The sequence below is a fragment of the Merops nubicus genome, unplaced genomic scaffold (genome assembly GCF_000691845.1).
Source record: "Merops nubicus isolate BGI_N331 unplaced genomic scaffold, ASM69184v1 scaffold90, whole genome shotgun sequence".
Lineage (NCBI taxonomy): Eukaryota > Metazoa > Chordata > Aves > Coraciiformes > Meropidae > Merops > Merops nubicus.
This window is the reverse complement of record NW_008583305.1, coordinates 34-16,279: the sequence shown is the minus strand read 5'-3', so window position 1 is coordinate 16,279 and position 16,246 is coordinate 34. Positions and strand designations below refer to the sequence as shown.

General features: G+C 37.0%; 1 protein-coding gene across 1 annotated transcript in view; it reads left to right on the top strand.

Moving 5' to 3' along the window:
* LOC103772705 (phosphatidylinositol 4-phosphate 5-kinase type-1 beta) overlaps window positions 1–12,559 on the top strand; it is a gene marked incomplete at its 3' end in the record, with an annotated part of 69,200 nt that extends 56,641 nt beyond the window's left edge. Inside the window, exon 12 of the mRNA XM_008940050.1 lies at window positions 12,442–12,559. Within this exon, the coding sequence (XP_008938298.1) occupies window positions 12,442–12,559 (118 nt within the window). The remainder of the gene's footprint in view (window positions 1–12,441) is intronic.
* Between the last annotated feature and the right edge of the window lie 3,687 nt (window positions 12,560–16,246).

Below are 16,246 nucleotides of genomic sequence, written 5' to 3'. Positions count from 1 at the left end.
AAAAAGCAGGAGGGGCGAAGTGTCACTGTAGCTCAACCTTGAACCTCTCCAGTGAAGAAGGGGTGTCATAAGCCCATAGGATTTGTTATGTGTTTGTTTGTTATTATGTCTGTTATGATTTGGGTCACAAAACAGGAAGCAAAACTACTGTGGAAATACTATAGTGTACTTTGAATTTTTTGTCATGTTCCAAAACTAAACCACGCATTGAAAACTTGCTTAGGCCTTAAGTCTGTGCCATAAACTGAACTACATTAAGATCAGGGTAGGAAATACTTGCTTTGACTTGGTTGTAGCTGAAAACAGCTGCAGAAATCTGTAATGTGCTAGGAAAAGGGACCTACTTTCAAGTTGATCTTTATTCTGAATGTACAGTGCTGAATGGGTCTGCTGTAAATTTCTTTGAAATGACAATTTTCTGAAGTGAATTTTTGTGATACTTCTCCCATGGATGCGATTAGAGCCTGTCTAATTTTAAATTAGGACAACAGGGATGATAAAGCCAGGAAGGTCAAGAAAAGTTGTGCAGATGTTTGTAGGCTGGCTTGAATGTGATTTGAGTTGGAGTTGAATATACTTTAGCCATGACTCTCCAATACCGTGCTTATGCCAGTAAATTGTGCTGGGAGATCACCTGCGTGCGTGCCTGTACTCGACCTGGTACCCCTGGAGAGTGCTGTGTGCTGTCATCTCACCTGCTTTCAGATCTCTTTACCGTGTGTCATACTGCAGAACAGCCATCCCTTTGTCTGTTTTTCCCAAGAGGGGTAACCACTGTGAACTCAAGTCTCTTCAATTTTGTTTGGAATAATTTGGAATCCTGGACCACACAGTATCTATATAAATTTGATAAGCTTACTTGTGTGCCTAGATGTGGTTCTTTACTTTAAACTCCATGTTATCCAGAAAGGTCAAGTTCTTTGAAAAGAAATCTTGAGTGAGCAGTATTTGATCTCCTATTAAAATATGACCAACTTTACTTTCATAAGAAGTAAAATGACTTGCAGACTTACTTGATCAAAGTGATGTTTGAAACTTTCATTTTCATTAAGTTGAAATAAACTTCACTGATGTAGCGTCTTCTATAGGTCTGATGTTTTTCTATAAAAATTTGCAATGAGTTATGGGTTATGTAGTAACAAAGATGAAGTTTTATTAACAGAACCATCACAAGTTGCCCCAAATACATCTACACAAGCTGCAGGAAATAAAATTACTAATGAATACACTTTAGTAGATCTAGAGCTCCTTTAATTTATTTTTTTTTTTAAAAAAAACCCTTTCATCGGTCATGTCCAGTTTCTGATAAAGTTGGCTGTAGAAATGCAATATTCTGTGATCTTTTACCAAGTTTTAGCTTTGCTAGAAATAAGGTTAAAGCATACTGGGAGGTTTTATTTGCTTTAATCATCAAATAAAACTACAGAACTACTTTTTATTACCATCAGTCAGCAAAAGAGAACTGTGGAGTTGTCTGGATAAAGAGTTTAGATTTACTGCAGAAAAAACATTTTAGTCTTGACTCTCCATAAGTTAATTGTACAGAAAAGCTGTGAGTAATTCAATGATACTTTCCTGTAAAGATATTCCAAAATACTTCTAAAGTAAGAAAGTTTTTTAGCAGGTCCACACTTTGATTGTGTGTTTAGACTTGTTTACTCTCCGGTTGTGATTCAGTCAATGAAATAACCTAAAATGCAGTTCCTGCTGTCAGTTATGCAATTACCCTTCTCATCTTTATTTTAAAAAATTGTATTGGAACTACAGTGTCTGCAGCCCAGGTTTTCATGCTTTCAGTTCATCAGAACAACAGGACATGTTCTCTAACACAGCAGACCTTGCACAAGCATTCATAGATGTGTGGCGCTTTCTCTGTCTCATGCCAAGACAAAAGACCTTGCCCCATAGCCAAGAGATCTGCCATGGGGGCTGACAAGCTGACATACTTGCAGTTCTAGATGTATCCTCTTCAGCTAGGGCTTTCTGGCAATTTTTTCTCCTCACCAAGTACTGGTTCGTGTCACAATCTCAGTATGTACTATTCATGAGGATTAGCTTCCCTGTCCTGGCTAGTGGCTTTCTTTTAGGATTTTAGAAAGCTGCTTAGCATGCTCAGTATTAAACTATTTTCCCAAAGATGTTTCTGAGCACTTGCAATTTTGTACCTACCTCTGCTTTCTGCAACAGTGCATGGAGGTCCTTCTTTCTTCATGGCATTAAATAATACGTCCGTCTGAAGTTTTATCTGTATATTTGTGGTATATTGGAGGAAATTCAGCCCTCCCATGAGAAAAGCTGGCAGGGAAATAAAACCACCAAGAAACCAATGCTACAAGGATGCACTGAGTTGTAGATATCTTAGATTTATTTTTTTTTTAGCTGGAGTTCTCCTTTTGGGCATTACAAAATATTGTGATGCAGGACTCATCACTTTGCCATTTATCTCTAATAATGAGAAAGCCTGGAGCACTCTGAAACAAAGCTTGAATGAATGATTTGTTTACAAATGTGAGCCTGCTTTCAGTCTTTAAATATGTAATTGAGTATGACATTCTGCTTCAAGTAATTTAATAGAATTGGTTCAGGCATCTTCTTCATTGGGCTTCTTCCTCTTTCTTCAGAATGCCCTGGCACAACGTACAGAGTATGCAGATTTCCTTGTAATGTCAGAAACCTGTGGTTTAGGTTGATAAAGGGAGACAATCCAGTGTGCATAGTAATGACACAATACTTGTACAGCCCCTTGACTCCTGTTGATGTTAATGAATAGTCTGTGCCCACACTAGTGATGACAGTTGCTGTTGTGTGCCTCGTTAAAAAAGACAGCAGTAATACTTTTAGATACCTTGAAGCATGTGCCATATTTTTAACTTGGTGGTTTTGGAATTACCCTCTGTTTGAATCAACCATGAATGTAATCTTTCTCTAAGTAGAGGGAAATGGCATTTTATATGAGAAAGGAGCTTGGCACCATCTCTTCTTGAGGGTGCTCAGAACTCATGGCAGGAAGCAAGGAACTGCTGCCAATGTGGCTAAGCAGACAGAGGTGACTTGGTGAGCCAAAGCTGGCTCCTGAGGCTACATCATGTGAGGAGGGTTTATGTAGGTGTGGCTTGGTACAGATTAGAACTAGCATAATGAATTGGTGGATAATGCAAAGCAGCATTTAGGGACTTGTGATTAAAGCAAAAAAGGGAGAATGAGCAGCAGTCACAAACATACAGCTTACCAGGAAGGTTTTTCCAGACTGCTAGCTGATAATTTTTCACCAAGTTATTCTTCAGTCTTTAAAGAGTTAGAGGAAACTCCAGGTGTTAGCCAGGCAGTGTGGAGAGGCACCAGTAGAAGCAGTGAATAAAGGAGTAGTGGGGAAGGGAAAAAGGCAGTATTTTTCAGCACAAAAGGAACTTTTATCTAAATAAGGGAATTAAAAAGGAAAAAATGGACAAACACAACATATGTTATCCAGCAAATGTAGGCTTTTTTGTTTGTCAGAAGGCAGCTGGTTTCTGTTCTAAGAAGCTGTTTCTCAGTCAAGTGGTTCTGTCATAAGCAAAATGAAATATTCATTTAGTAGGAGAACAGAATTGATGATTCGTAGTTTGTATTAAAATTTTCAAAGATTTTCCACTCCTCCTCAAGTAGTTTTATATTTGCTGTAGAGATATTTTAGTACCCAAAAAGTCTTATTTTCCACTAGAATGTATGTTTCATTTTGAGTCTGCATACACTTCTTTGAAAGGATTTATTTGCTTTATCTTAGTAAAGATAATGGATATTATGTCAGAGATTATTTTTATAGCAGAAGTAGTAACAGTTTTTTTTTTACCCCTCCAGGTAAAGTTTTCCCAATATGTACTGATTAATTAAATTGAACATGACCTATATGAATGTCCTCAGCAGTATAAGTGTTGTTTCAGCACGGTTTTTACAGTTTCAGACAGATAAAGGTGGTTAATGCCTCTGTGGTTCTAGAAATGCTTTAAACTGGGGGTTTGAGATAGAACAGAAAGTCTCTTTCCAATGTACCTTTCAGCAAGTCTCATGGCTTCCAGTCACAAAGTCAAAATCCCAAGATGCATAAACAGGTACTTCACCTCTCTGTCTTCAGAGCAATGCCAAGATACTGTGGGTTATATAAGGAATACTGCTGAATTTTCTTGATACGTTTGAGCCTAAGAAAATAATCTATATGAAATCTGATTCTTGTCTCTCTTTATGCATTCTGTGCCTCCTTTCTGTCAGATGTGTATGCCGAGCAGACTTTCGCCTTCTCTTTCCTCTTTGGTCTGCTTTTCCATATATTTTTCAGTTGTTTGTTTGCCTTGCCTTTGCATTGCTGATTTTCAGTGCAGACTACCTGAAATTTTTGAAAGCTTTGAGAGATTGTGGGTTTTGTTTTACTCTTAGACAGTCAAAACTTGATGAAATGTCCAAACTTTGAACTGGAATGTCTCATGACTTGACATTATATCAAACAACCTTTTCAAAAACAGCTTAGAAAATAAAAGTAAATCCTTTGCTGGTTTTTTTCTGTGGAAGGGATCATGGGTATTTATTTTTTCCATTGTAAGGAATGCTTAATCACACCTTTTGCCAGTCTGGTTTTCTTTGTAAACAGTATTTTGTGTGTTAAGTTTAAATATTGTCTGTCCACTCATTACCTTTAGCTTCTGAAGCTTAGACAAATTCATCTGAATCAGATTCCAAGTGGATTAAATTCATGCAAGTGTCATGAAAGTAAGCAGCAAGGTGAAAGAAGGTGACTTGAATGCTCTCTAATGCTAGGAACAGATACACTGGGGGAATCCCCATGAGGAAGAAAGAAAATTTAACTATGAAGCAACATGTAATTGTGACTTAAAGAAAAACAAGTCTTTCCTAGTTCTTGTGATGAAATTAGTTTTGCTTCTTGTTTACTTCTTTAATTAAGAACAAAGATAAAATGGACTGCTTTACCAAAAGGAGGGCAACAGCGCAGTTAGGCACACTCATTGTGGCTGATTGTTACTAAGAGGAGAAAGAAACTGTAAAAAATGGATTTTTTTTGCTTGGCTTTTCTTTCTTTTTCAGTCTGAAAATTAAGGATAAGAACTTGGTGCACTGTTGAAATTGTACAAAACCTGTGTTCTGCATGAATGTTCTTTCTGATACACTGTGTATATGGGGATTTCTCTTGTTCTTTCCTGTGCCCCTCCCAACACTTTGCCTTACCAGAAATCTGCATTCAAACTGGCAATCAATGCAGCTGTGATAATGCTGTTGTGGAAATTTGAACTTTTAGTGACCAACTGCTGAAGGCATATGTTGCTGTTAAGAGATTATACGGGGTTTTTTTTCACTCTTTTATACATTAGTTCCATGTACATGTCAGCTTCACTCAGTTCTTTAATTTGAAAAAAAGGCCATAATTTGTAAATCTCATTAATGTGCTGGTAGTAAAACACAAAATTTCAGTCTCTGCCTTCAAATATGAAGAGTAAAGCAAATCTGGATGATGCACCAGTTTCATTAATTTACTGAGGCATGTCTAAACTGAAATCGTGTCAGACTCCTACATATACCTAGTATGATAATCTCTGTCTTGTGGAGTTCATAGTCTTAAGAAAGATTGATCTGAAATTTGCTTTTCCTACTACTTTTTTGCTGAAGTCTAGGGTCTAGGCTGTAATACGATTTGCTTTCATAGCAAGAGGAATAATACCAGCTAATCCTGGAATTCAGTGTAAACGGTTAAGAATTATCAGTCCTTAGTGTCAAGTACTAAGTGGTTAGTATCAATATTGACAGATTGGTGAGGCATCTAATTTTCCTTAAAAAGTAATGCCATTCTTTCTTCGTTTACATTTTTCTGTGTCATTCACTCTTAATATTTTAGTCACTGAGATATTAGCTTAGTAACATGTGAAAAAACCTCGTCTGTGTGGTTACAATGCTGCTCTATTGATGTATTGTTTGTGTGTGAAACTACTTTTAATATATTATTTTCTTTGTGTAGGTATTTGGATTCAATATCAAATACCATATAGCAAGTAAGAATTCAGCATAGACATTAACTTCAGCAAAGCAAGGAGAGCTGACTGGTTCTCAGATGTAAAGTGTTTGCTTCCCCACTGAGGCTTGTGTATAAAAGAAAGACGAGACACTCAAAATAGAAATTAAAAGTAACTGTGGCAAAACTAGAGACTTCATATTTTGCCGTAATAGGTTTGTCCTTATTGGAGATACTGAGTAATTACCAGTAATTTAGCTGTGAAAGGTGGCAAGAATGCAGTAACAAAGATATTTTTTTTTTAGAAGACCTAGCAAGAGCATTTACTTGATAAAACTCTGCAAGATAGAGAAGTAGTTTGTAAAGCAGAGGTTTTGTCCCAGAAGAGCAATACTTCCTGAACGGCAAGTCAGCGACCCTGACAATCGAAGAGAAGGACCCATCAAAGACTAGAGGGCCAGTTCAGTGAATGGAAGTTCCTCAGTCTACTCTGAGCATGTGATGCAGTGTGGTGTTTTGTACTTAGCCTTAAGAGGCCCCTTAATTTCACCTATTCCTGCTCCAAGCCAGAGCCAAGTTGTATATTGATATGTAAAAGGTATGTATTTTTTCAGCAAACTAGCCTGTGTTTTTTCATATATGACTATATTTGCTGTTACCAAAGTTCATCCTCTCTCAACACCTCTAGAAAGGGCACCACCACCACGTAACTCAACAGGATATTCAGCAAACTTAATAACAGAATGTGTACTTTGCCAGCAAATACATATTTGACTTTTTTTTATTTTTCTTTAATCACACTGTTAAAAGTGAAAAAACAGCACTACATATCTGAAAGCAGTGAGCCTTTCCATAATTTGCACCATATTGAAGTATCATGAAATACACAATGTCACTTCATCCTTCAGTTCTCTGTAGTGTCTTCCCTTGAAACATACTACCATATCATAAACCAGTCTGCAGAGTTATCGTAAACTTCATCAACATCACTTTAAAGAGTGAGTTACCATTTCTGTGTTTCCTAATTTGATGAGATCCTTTGCCCCCTTTTTCTGGATGAACAGAGTGACATAATTGGACATAGCAGTCTGAACATTGTGTTGGGGGTTGTTGGGTTTTTTTGGAGGGGTACATGTTGAAAGCAGCCCCATATATTGCTGTGAGCTTTATTGTGAAGATCTTTGCATATGTACTGAAGTAGCAGTGTCTCCATCTGTGTTTACTAAATTAATTGGCTGTAATCCCATTCAGCTTTTGATGTCCTCTTTGCAGCACTTTTTGATGTAATTTAATAGAGCCCTAAAAAGATCAAGTTTTCCTTCACAGAAAAAAAGACATCCTATAAATTATTTAACCAGTGTTTCTGGAAATAACTTGGATGTTGATAAGTGAAAAAAAAAAAAAATATATATATATATATACTTTTTTTAACTTGAAATCTAAAATTTTTCTTCAATTAAATACACAGATGTGCATTTGTAAGTGATGGTAGTAGGAGTTATTTAATACATAAGCATATTTCTTTGACTGGATTTGTCCCTCTGCATTTTCATATTTCATACTCATCCTTGCAAGTCTAACTTCATTACCTTAATTTCTTCTGGTGAGGAAGATCCAGAGCAGCTTCTCTGGATAGTAGATAGCTCCTCAATTCTGATGGCTTACACCATCTCTTTTCAACTACGTACCTATGTCAGGTGCAAAAAAAGACAGGTCTCATGATTTTCATTGATGTTTGCAAAGGTGTATGGGCTTATTGACCATTGTGAAATTGTTGTGCTTATTGTGATGTTTACAGGTTCATATGTCATGGTTTGCCATTAGTGTGAGTGTAATCGCACAGACTCTGTCAGACTCCTTCACTTGAAGCAGCATTTAAAAGATCATTCATATCTATTGTTTTCTCAGGTGTGAAGTTTTGATGTTTGATGAAGTTTTGAAGTTTGATGTCAATAGTCTTAGTGAACTACTACAAGGGAGTTTTACTGTATTGACCTACTTTTTTGTTTTTTTCCCAGACACATAATTTATAAAAATTAAATGCAGCGTTGGGTTTTAGAGGTCATATAACATGTCTAAGTTGTAAAAAATTAGACTAATTAATACATTTGTTTTCCAGGTGCATAAATACCTGTTGTCCCTGTTCACATTTATATGTATGCAGGACAGGCTTTCTGCAACTCTTGCTATTGAGTTGTACCTTAGAACAGGAGTTTTTCTGCTTATTTTTCCTATAAAGACATTTTTCTGACTAACTTCTATATGCAGAGATTTTTAAGGACCAAACTCATGATGCAATGAGCTGATAGTTTTTTTTTCAAAAGCTTATGTAAGAGTTTTCAAACATATTGGACGTTGCAAATGTGCTGCTATTTAGATGATCAATATTCTGTGCCATATGCTAATATGCTACAGGAAGGCACATTTGACATCCAAAGATAAGACATTGAAGCCTGTTTTTATTACAGCTTTAGACAACGGGGGAGGCACAGTGGCTTATTGTAATTCATGTCTGGTGCAGTTTTGGCACCGAGTTAAAAAAGCTGATAACTATATTCCTACAAGAGCTGTTCTTCACACTGCAGGGAAAAAAAAAAAAAAAAAAGAAATTAAAACAAAACCAAACAAACAAATAAAACAAACCCAAACCTGTAACCCCAAAATACAACTCAAACTTCTGCTTTGGTCAGTTACTACCTGTCACTGTTCCTGGCGTGCTGCAAAGGTTGTGCAATGACTTGGAAAGGGGACTGGGGGACTGGAGAGTTCTTCTACCTGTACTGCAGATTGCCTTGCAAGTAGGCACATTAGGATGAGGCATATTTGGGTTTCCATGAAGAAAATGGGAGTCTTTTATTTCTAAAACTGTCAGTTAGTATAAATAAAATATGAAGGCAAAAATAGTAAGTAACATAATTTTGGAGGGTTTGAAGGACACCAGTTTTTTTAGTGTTTTTTTAGGGCTAGTAGTAGTTGTTATTATTGTTGTTGCTGTTATTATGGTGATGATGAAGTTAGATTGTCCTGCCTGGTTATGCTGGTTCCTTGACAAACTGTATTATTTTTCCTTCCTTTATTCCTTAGAAACTTCGTAGCATCTTATATACATCATCCTTGGATTAAAATGTATGAAAGTTAGGCTGTTACAAATCTTCAGAAAATCAGTCTAATTTAATTGCTCCTACTGAAGATCAGTAGGTGCCCAACACACGGTTTTTCATATTTGCAAGTATCAATCTCTAACTATCTTTAACTTTTTGAGCTAACTTGAGGATTTTTTTTTTGCATTTCATGTTCAGGAGAGTATTTTAGAAGGACTACAGAAAGTGGTTTTATTTTATTTTATACCCAAAAGGAAGATAACTTGAGCCTGGCTTCTGATTAAATGTGTTGAAGTGTGATGATTTAAAAGGCCGAAGTATGGCTTTTCTCCTTACTTCAGCATAAGGACAAAATATTTAGTGCTTCTTAAAATAGGATACACTTTAACACCAAGGAAGAGCTCTTAAAGGAAAAAAAAAAAAGCTGCTTTTTTTTCCCCTCTTTTCATATGAAATTGAAAATCTTGTTCTTATGCATGTCTTCCTGTAGTCCACAGTCACTTAGCCAGCTGGGATGCATGTTCTTCACACTGTCATTGCAAGGCAAGTTCAACAAACAACATGACTGTCATGCTCTGCCATGAAAACTATTTATAACTAAGCAGCTGTAACTAAGAAGGTGTTATTACATTATTACATGTAAGCACTGTTCTGAAGTTGCAGCAGAGTTCAGCTCCTGGCAAAAGTGGTTCCTTTCATACTGCCACCAGTATGAGCTCCAAATGCAAATTAACGTGGCAGTGACTTGGAATTTCCACTTTCTTTGTTATACATGTTACAGATTAGCTTCCCAAAGTGGACAGTTCTTGTTCTTTTAAATAGAGGAAAACCTCCAGTTATTTAACTTCAGGTATATGAAAGAAAGTTCTGTCTTGTAAAACTTTTCCTGCCCTTCTCCTTTTAGTAAGCAATGCTTCAGGCAAGCGATGAGCCTTCCTTACTTGCAGAATTTATTCATTTCAGCAAGGCGAGTGCTATCTGCAAGTAAGTTATGGGTCCTTGATTGTAAGAAAGGTGGACTGGCATCTGTGTTGTTCCATCCTCTTATTTCATGCCTGATTTTGTTCGAGAGTCTTTAGTAACTGCTTGTTTTCTGTATCTTTGTACTTTCTTCTGCCCCTTTTCTCCTTTCCCTTCTGTATGTTAATATATTTCATATATTGTTTGTTTCTATGTATTAAGTCTCCTTTTATAGGAAGTTCACTACTAAATAACCAAATTGTGACATTTATGTCACAATTATGGGACCCTCTCTTTGACCACTCTTAAGATGCTGGTTTTGTTTCAACCCTCATTTTCTGCCTGACTGTATAGTGGGTTTCTGTAACAGGTAGGGAGAAAAAAAATATTCACACTCAGGGTAGATGGAATTGTCTTTATTCTATACTATAGGTAAAACCAGTAGTTCAACAATCCCAAGACCAAGTGCTGAGCTCACATCAATATTGTTTGCTATCCACAGCGGGCTGTGAAGCAACATAGATTATAGTTTAACTAAAAGCAAAAGAAAACAGTGCCTTCTAATGGAAAAGTTGAGAAGAGAGGAAGAAAAGCAAGTGTCAAAGTAAACCAGTGAATTAAACTGAAATAACAGGAAGAGGAGATCTTGGTCTGCTCCAGAAGTTTTATGGAAGTGAAAGAAGTTAAAAATAATATCAGCAAAGTTGTTTGCTGTGTTGTGGCCTGATAAGTGCCTGAAAAGAATAACTATTTCGGGCTTTTTGCTTTTAAACCTAACCTGATGCAGGAATGAAAACCAGGTATACACCACAGCTTGCCCATCTTCCTCTACAGTTAATAATGCAGAGTGTAATTTTCCAAAAGGAAGTGCTGACCACCAGGTTTGGGTACTTCTGTAGCAGTAGTTGCCTGTCGCTGCACATACATCTCATGTCAGGTGCTTTTCACATATGGGCCTCTGCACGTTCAGAGGCCTGAACTGTGCAATTGTGGAGATCAAAATTCTGCAAGCAAAAGTGACTTGCTTCCCCTCTCCTCCCCCTGTTTTGCCAACAGTAGTATCTTTTATGCCAGAGCTTATTTTGTGGCAGATGATAAAACGTGGCAGCATGTGGCAACAACCCGGTTTTTGCCTTCCTGTCTGCCCTTCACCCTTCAGTAAAATGAAACATTGGCAGAAGACTGATGTGACTGAAATGTTGCTCAACAGAATCCAAGTAACGAGTGTGCTACTGAAGTCAGTGGGAGCTGAGTCACCCTCGGGACAAAAGAAATAGCTTTGCTATGGAAATGATGCCTAATATAATATATAATAAAAGGCATATTGTAATGTGGCCAGTGTAATGCTGTTCACACTAATATGGCATGAGGGTGACTGATGATTCATTATTTTGTTGAGCATCTGAATTTGTTTTTTACTTTACATGCTGGCTTTGCCCTTTCTGAAATTATACCCTATCTGAAACAAACTACAAAGTACTGCAAAGGGAGGGGGAAATGAGTACTTTCTGCACTGATGGCTGTAACCGTGTTTTCATACCCAGTTATGATGCAGAATTATTTGCTTTTCACCTTGTGTGTAAACAGATAAGCACTTTTAAAATATGTCTTTGCAAAACTGACAGTTGAGTTTTCAGGGCAGCCTGGAGTCTGTTAGTTTCTGGCAGCTAGTGAGGACAGGGGATAACTGGCAGGTAACTCCACTAAAACAGCTTTGAGAGTTTCAGCTTTGTGGTCTCAAACCACAAAGCTGAAACAAACAGGATTCCTGTGCAAATGCATTTGCAGTTTCACATTCTTCCTGGATAGCAGAGAACAAAAACTCGTATCTATGAAGAAATAATATGATGCACCTGCTCTGTAAATACCAGTTGCGGAGCTGTGCCAATTACAGTATGCTCTTGTCCTTCTCCCAGCTCCCCTTCTGATCTGTTGGCTGCAAGTGATCCCATAGCTGCATGAGAATGTCCAATGCTATTGTGCCTAATTACTGAATCTTTTTTCCCTATTTCAGGTTAAGAAATGGTGCGAAAATTTACACCATGTGCGATGTGGAAGTAACTTACTTTGAAATCCATTAAATTCCCTGCCATTTCCTGTGACATATTTTCATTATTTTAATAAATATTAGAGTTCAGGAATACTATTAGTTCCTGATAAAATTTTTGTTAATGCAAAAACAGAAATTGTGGTTTGTGTACATTATTCAAATATGAGCTGCCAATTATATAGCCATTGTCAACACATCTGTATTTTTCTGTTTGCGTTCCCTCTTTTGGAGTATTTGAAGCTTTGACATTTGAGAGAAACGTTTTAAAATTTTCAGCTGTGACGGAGCTCTCTGTAACTTGTATTTTTGGTTGACTGTAGTTGCCCTTCTCTTTGCAGGAAAGGGTTGCCTTCGAGTTCAACCTTTACTTTAGAAGACAGTGCCATCTATTTGACTTCAGAACAGAGCACACTGGAAATGGAAAATGATAATGCTTCTGTTTTGGATGTCTACTTAGTAAGTAGTCAAACTGTTTCTGATGGGCTTTTTTTCATTGTAGTTCCTTTGACTCATGTTCAGTAAGTGACTAAAATACATGCTTAACTTCAAGATCCAGAGGTTTACTGTGAGTCTCTTGTATGAAACATATGAGTACCTTGCCAAAGAAAATCCTTCATCTATGTGCCAATTAACTATTGTGTTAATAATTAAGTATGCCAAAATGCCTTTCAGTTTTTCGCTAATGGTAAGGGTTTTTTTCCTATTATTTGTTTTCCGGTGTGGGGGGAATAAAAATCTTTACTCTTCATGTTGAATTTTCCACAATGTAGAAATTAAATTTTCCCAGAGAGGAGAATTCTGTGTTCACATTGGTGATTTTGAAGCCAGCGATGTAGATCTCAATATGAAGTACATTAACAATTCCCCTTTATGCTCTGAAGAGTTGTCCAGTTGTGGTGGCTGAAATATGATTAAAAAAGTATCTTTCTTTGCTGTTTTGATTCCTAGTGAGCAGTTTGTCTGACTGCTGAAAGATAACCTCAAGTTTACATCCTTACATTCATATCACCTGCATTTTAAAAATTCCACAGACATAAAGGCAGTAGGCACCCAACTCCAATTCCAGTTGGAACTGGTGGTTTTCAAGATGCAATGGGACCTGAAGCTAAATAATCTCATCTAGGCTCCCTTTCCCACAACAGGTTGGACCAGATGATCTCTCAAGGTGCCTTCTACCCGTGGTTGTTCTGTGGTTCTGTTTGCTTCACTTAACAGAGGAACCATGTCTTTTTAATAACTTTTGAATTTGTTTTATAGTATAACAGTCTTGTTTATCACGAACACTGCTCAGCACTTTGAAGTGCTTTTTTGTAAAGTTTTAAATCTGTAGGGTAGATGGTGGAATGCTCTGAAAATCTAGTGACAGACACAGGTAATACCTATGTAAAGCTCTCCTTATGACTGTCAGATGTGATGGGCATCTCTGTAGTTAGTTTTCAGCTTGTAAAATATTTGTTACTATTATGGCTGGGAGTATATGTATTCCACTGATCAGTATCAACAGAAAAATAAATAAAACCCAAGTCTGGACATTATACAAACACTTAGTGTTTATTCCCCTGAGCAAAGGTCTGGAACAGTAAATAAGTCTTAAGTGGAGAGAATCATAGATGCTTTTTTGACCTAGCAGCACACTTTCTCTGCACCCTCAAAAACCCAAGCTCGAAATTCAATAACCTGAACAAGGTAGTGGCATATACCTCAAGTGCCTAGGTATGCAATGGCTGGCAGCTTCAAGGAAATTGGTTAAGCACATGTTACTTCTTTAAGTAGCAAAGTCATCTAGAGAAATTACTTACCCCTGCCTTCTTGGTGCTGACCCACACACTGTACTGATGCTGCCTTAACTCTTTTGAGATTGCTGTGGAAGGGAGCTGTAATCAATTCCACACGTTTGTGGAAGAAAGAGGAATAAGGTGCTGCTTTGTGCGCTAATCCTGTACTTCCTGATGACCCACAATATCCTTCAACAGGCCCTGAAACAGCAGTTAGCCTCTGGTTGGGCAAGTCTGATACTAAAGGGTCAGTGATGTGTGTTATCAGCTTGATTCACTGGTGCAGAGCAGCAGGCAGTTTTATTTTTGTAGGAGGGTGATTAAATGCAGGCTAGAAGAGAAAGATGCATGGCTTTGAGAACACTAGGGGTGAGTCAGTCATTCCTAATGTATGTCTCACAGACCAATGATGTCTGCATCAGCTGATTCAATCCTCAGTCGAAAAGGTTAAAAGATGCATTCTGCCCTTTTAAAAGCATGAGAAAATGTAGCTTTAAATGGCATTCCCAGATTTTCCTTTCATCCCATAGATAATAATCCTTATATGTGTTTCTCCTGCAAGGCAAGGTGCTGCAGTCTTACCTGCTGGATAATATAATGAAAAATATCTTAACTTGCTTAATTTCAGTTATTCCACTAATCCTTTGATGTTTTTTCCTCCTGCTTTGAAATGTTAAACTTCATGGACAAATTTTAATCCTCTAGTAAATCAAAAGCTATGAATTTTTGATCTCATGAAGTGGGGCGGGGGAAAACACTAGTAAAATGGCATTGTGTTAATGTACTATTAAAAACAGCTTTAAAATGGCATTTAACTGAACAGTGTTGTGTACAAAATCAGGCAGTCAAGTAAGGTGGGGTGCAGCAGAGATTGTAAAAAAAAAAAAATAAATCAAAAGTCCTTTTACAGGTCAGAACATTTGTTTTTGAGGCGCTACATTAAGGGAACACTATACAGACTCACACCGTGCAGCTGATGTCAAAATTGAGAATTTACCCAGTTACAGCAAGAGGTTTTGTTCCAGGACACAAGTACAAGACATCATGAGTTTGCAACTGAAGGGCTGGTCTCGGCCCAGAGTTTCTTAGTTTTGAATAAAGAACCAGGTTGAGCAAACCAGCATATTGTGTGCCTGCCACTTCTAAGCATCACTGCTAGGAACACCCTCAAATCCAAGTTTATTTTAAAGTTCCATTAGTTTATTTTCTCTTCAATCTTTCAACCCAGATAATAACTTTAACAAATCTCTTCTATGAAAAAAATGTGACCAGTGATGGTCTTCAGTGGGCAGTAAGTGTAAGTCAATCTAAATTCTTTCCAAATACTCTAGTACCATACCATGGGAAAAGAACAGTGAATATTCTATAAAAATAATATTAATTTTTAATTAACGAGTGCAGGAAGATAGAAGCAGATATATAAAATAATTCAAAATGTGAAATATTTCTCTGCATAGGATTAAAACATTACAGGGTTCTTGCTTTTATGAATATGTAATACAATGATAGATCAGATACACAGAAGTGAAAGATGCTGTCTGAGATAAACAGAAGGTGTCTGGTACATGAGCCAGTGACAGAGAGGGTAACACTCTTATTTAGCACTTTGATGTATAGGTACACAAAACAACAGAGTAAAGCAGTGTTCCCTTCTTCATCTGGAAATAAACTTAAGTCCCTTTTTAAAATTCTCCCAAGGCCCTGTTTATTGGTGTCTGTTCAGGCACTGTCAGCTATATATAAGCAGAAGAGCACTAAATGTCAGAAAACACTATTGAATGTGAAAGTCTGCTGTGTTCTGTGGAATTTGATTAGTAGGAAATATAAGCCAAATCCTGCAAAAGTTTGAGAGGCCAGTAAGTCTTGAAGTAAGGGTAACAACAGACCTACAATAGAGGACCTAAAAAGTCATCATTTCTCTTAGAAAGTAAGGAGTAACTTAAAGTCATCTTGCTCCTTCTGCTCTGCAGTGGCGTCCCACATTCTTTGATTCAGTTTTCTGTGCCTGAAAAAGCAATGTGTAATTATGAACTACTCCATCTTGTTTTCTTGGCCTACCTTTGAAACGATTTTAAAAGGTAGCTGACATATTAGTTTGACAGACTACAATATCAGTAAATCAGAGTAGCAAGGCTTAAGAACTGCTTTAATTAATTTAAACACTGCAAGTAGGCTTGATTTTCTTTACACTTAAAATGGAACAAAAACCTGCATGTAAATAGCACAACAACAAACTTTGAATTTTGTTCCATTGTGATGCTATACCAAGTCATTTGGTGGCAAATACAGGATTTAAATAAATATATGTATGTCCTGCCTATGAGCTTTCATTAATGAACTATTCTGCATGAAGAATACTTATAGTATT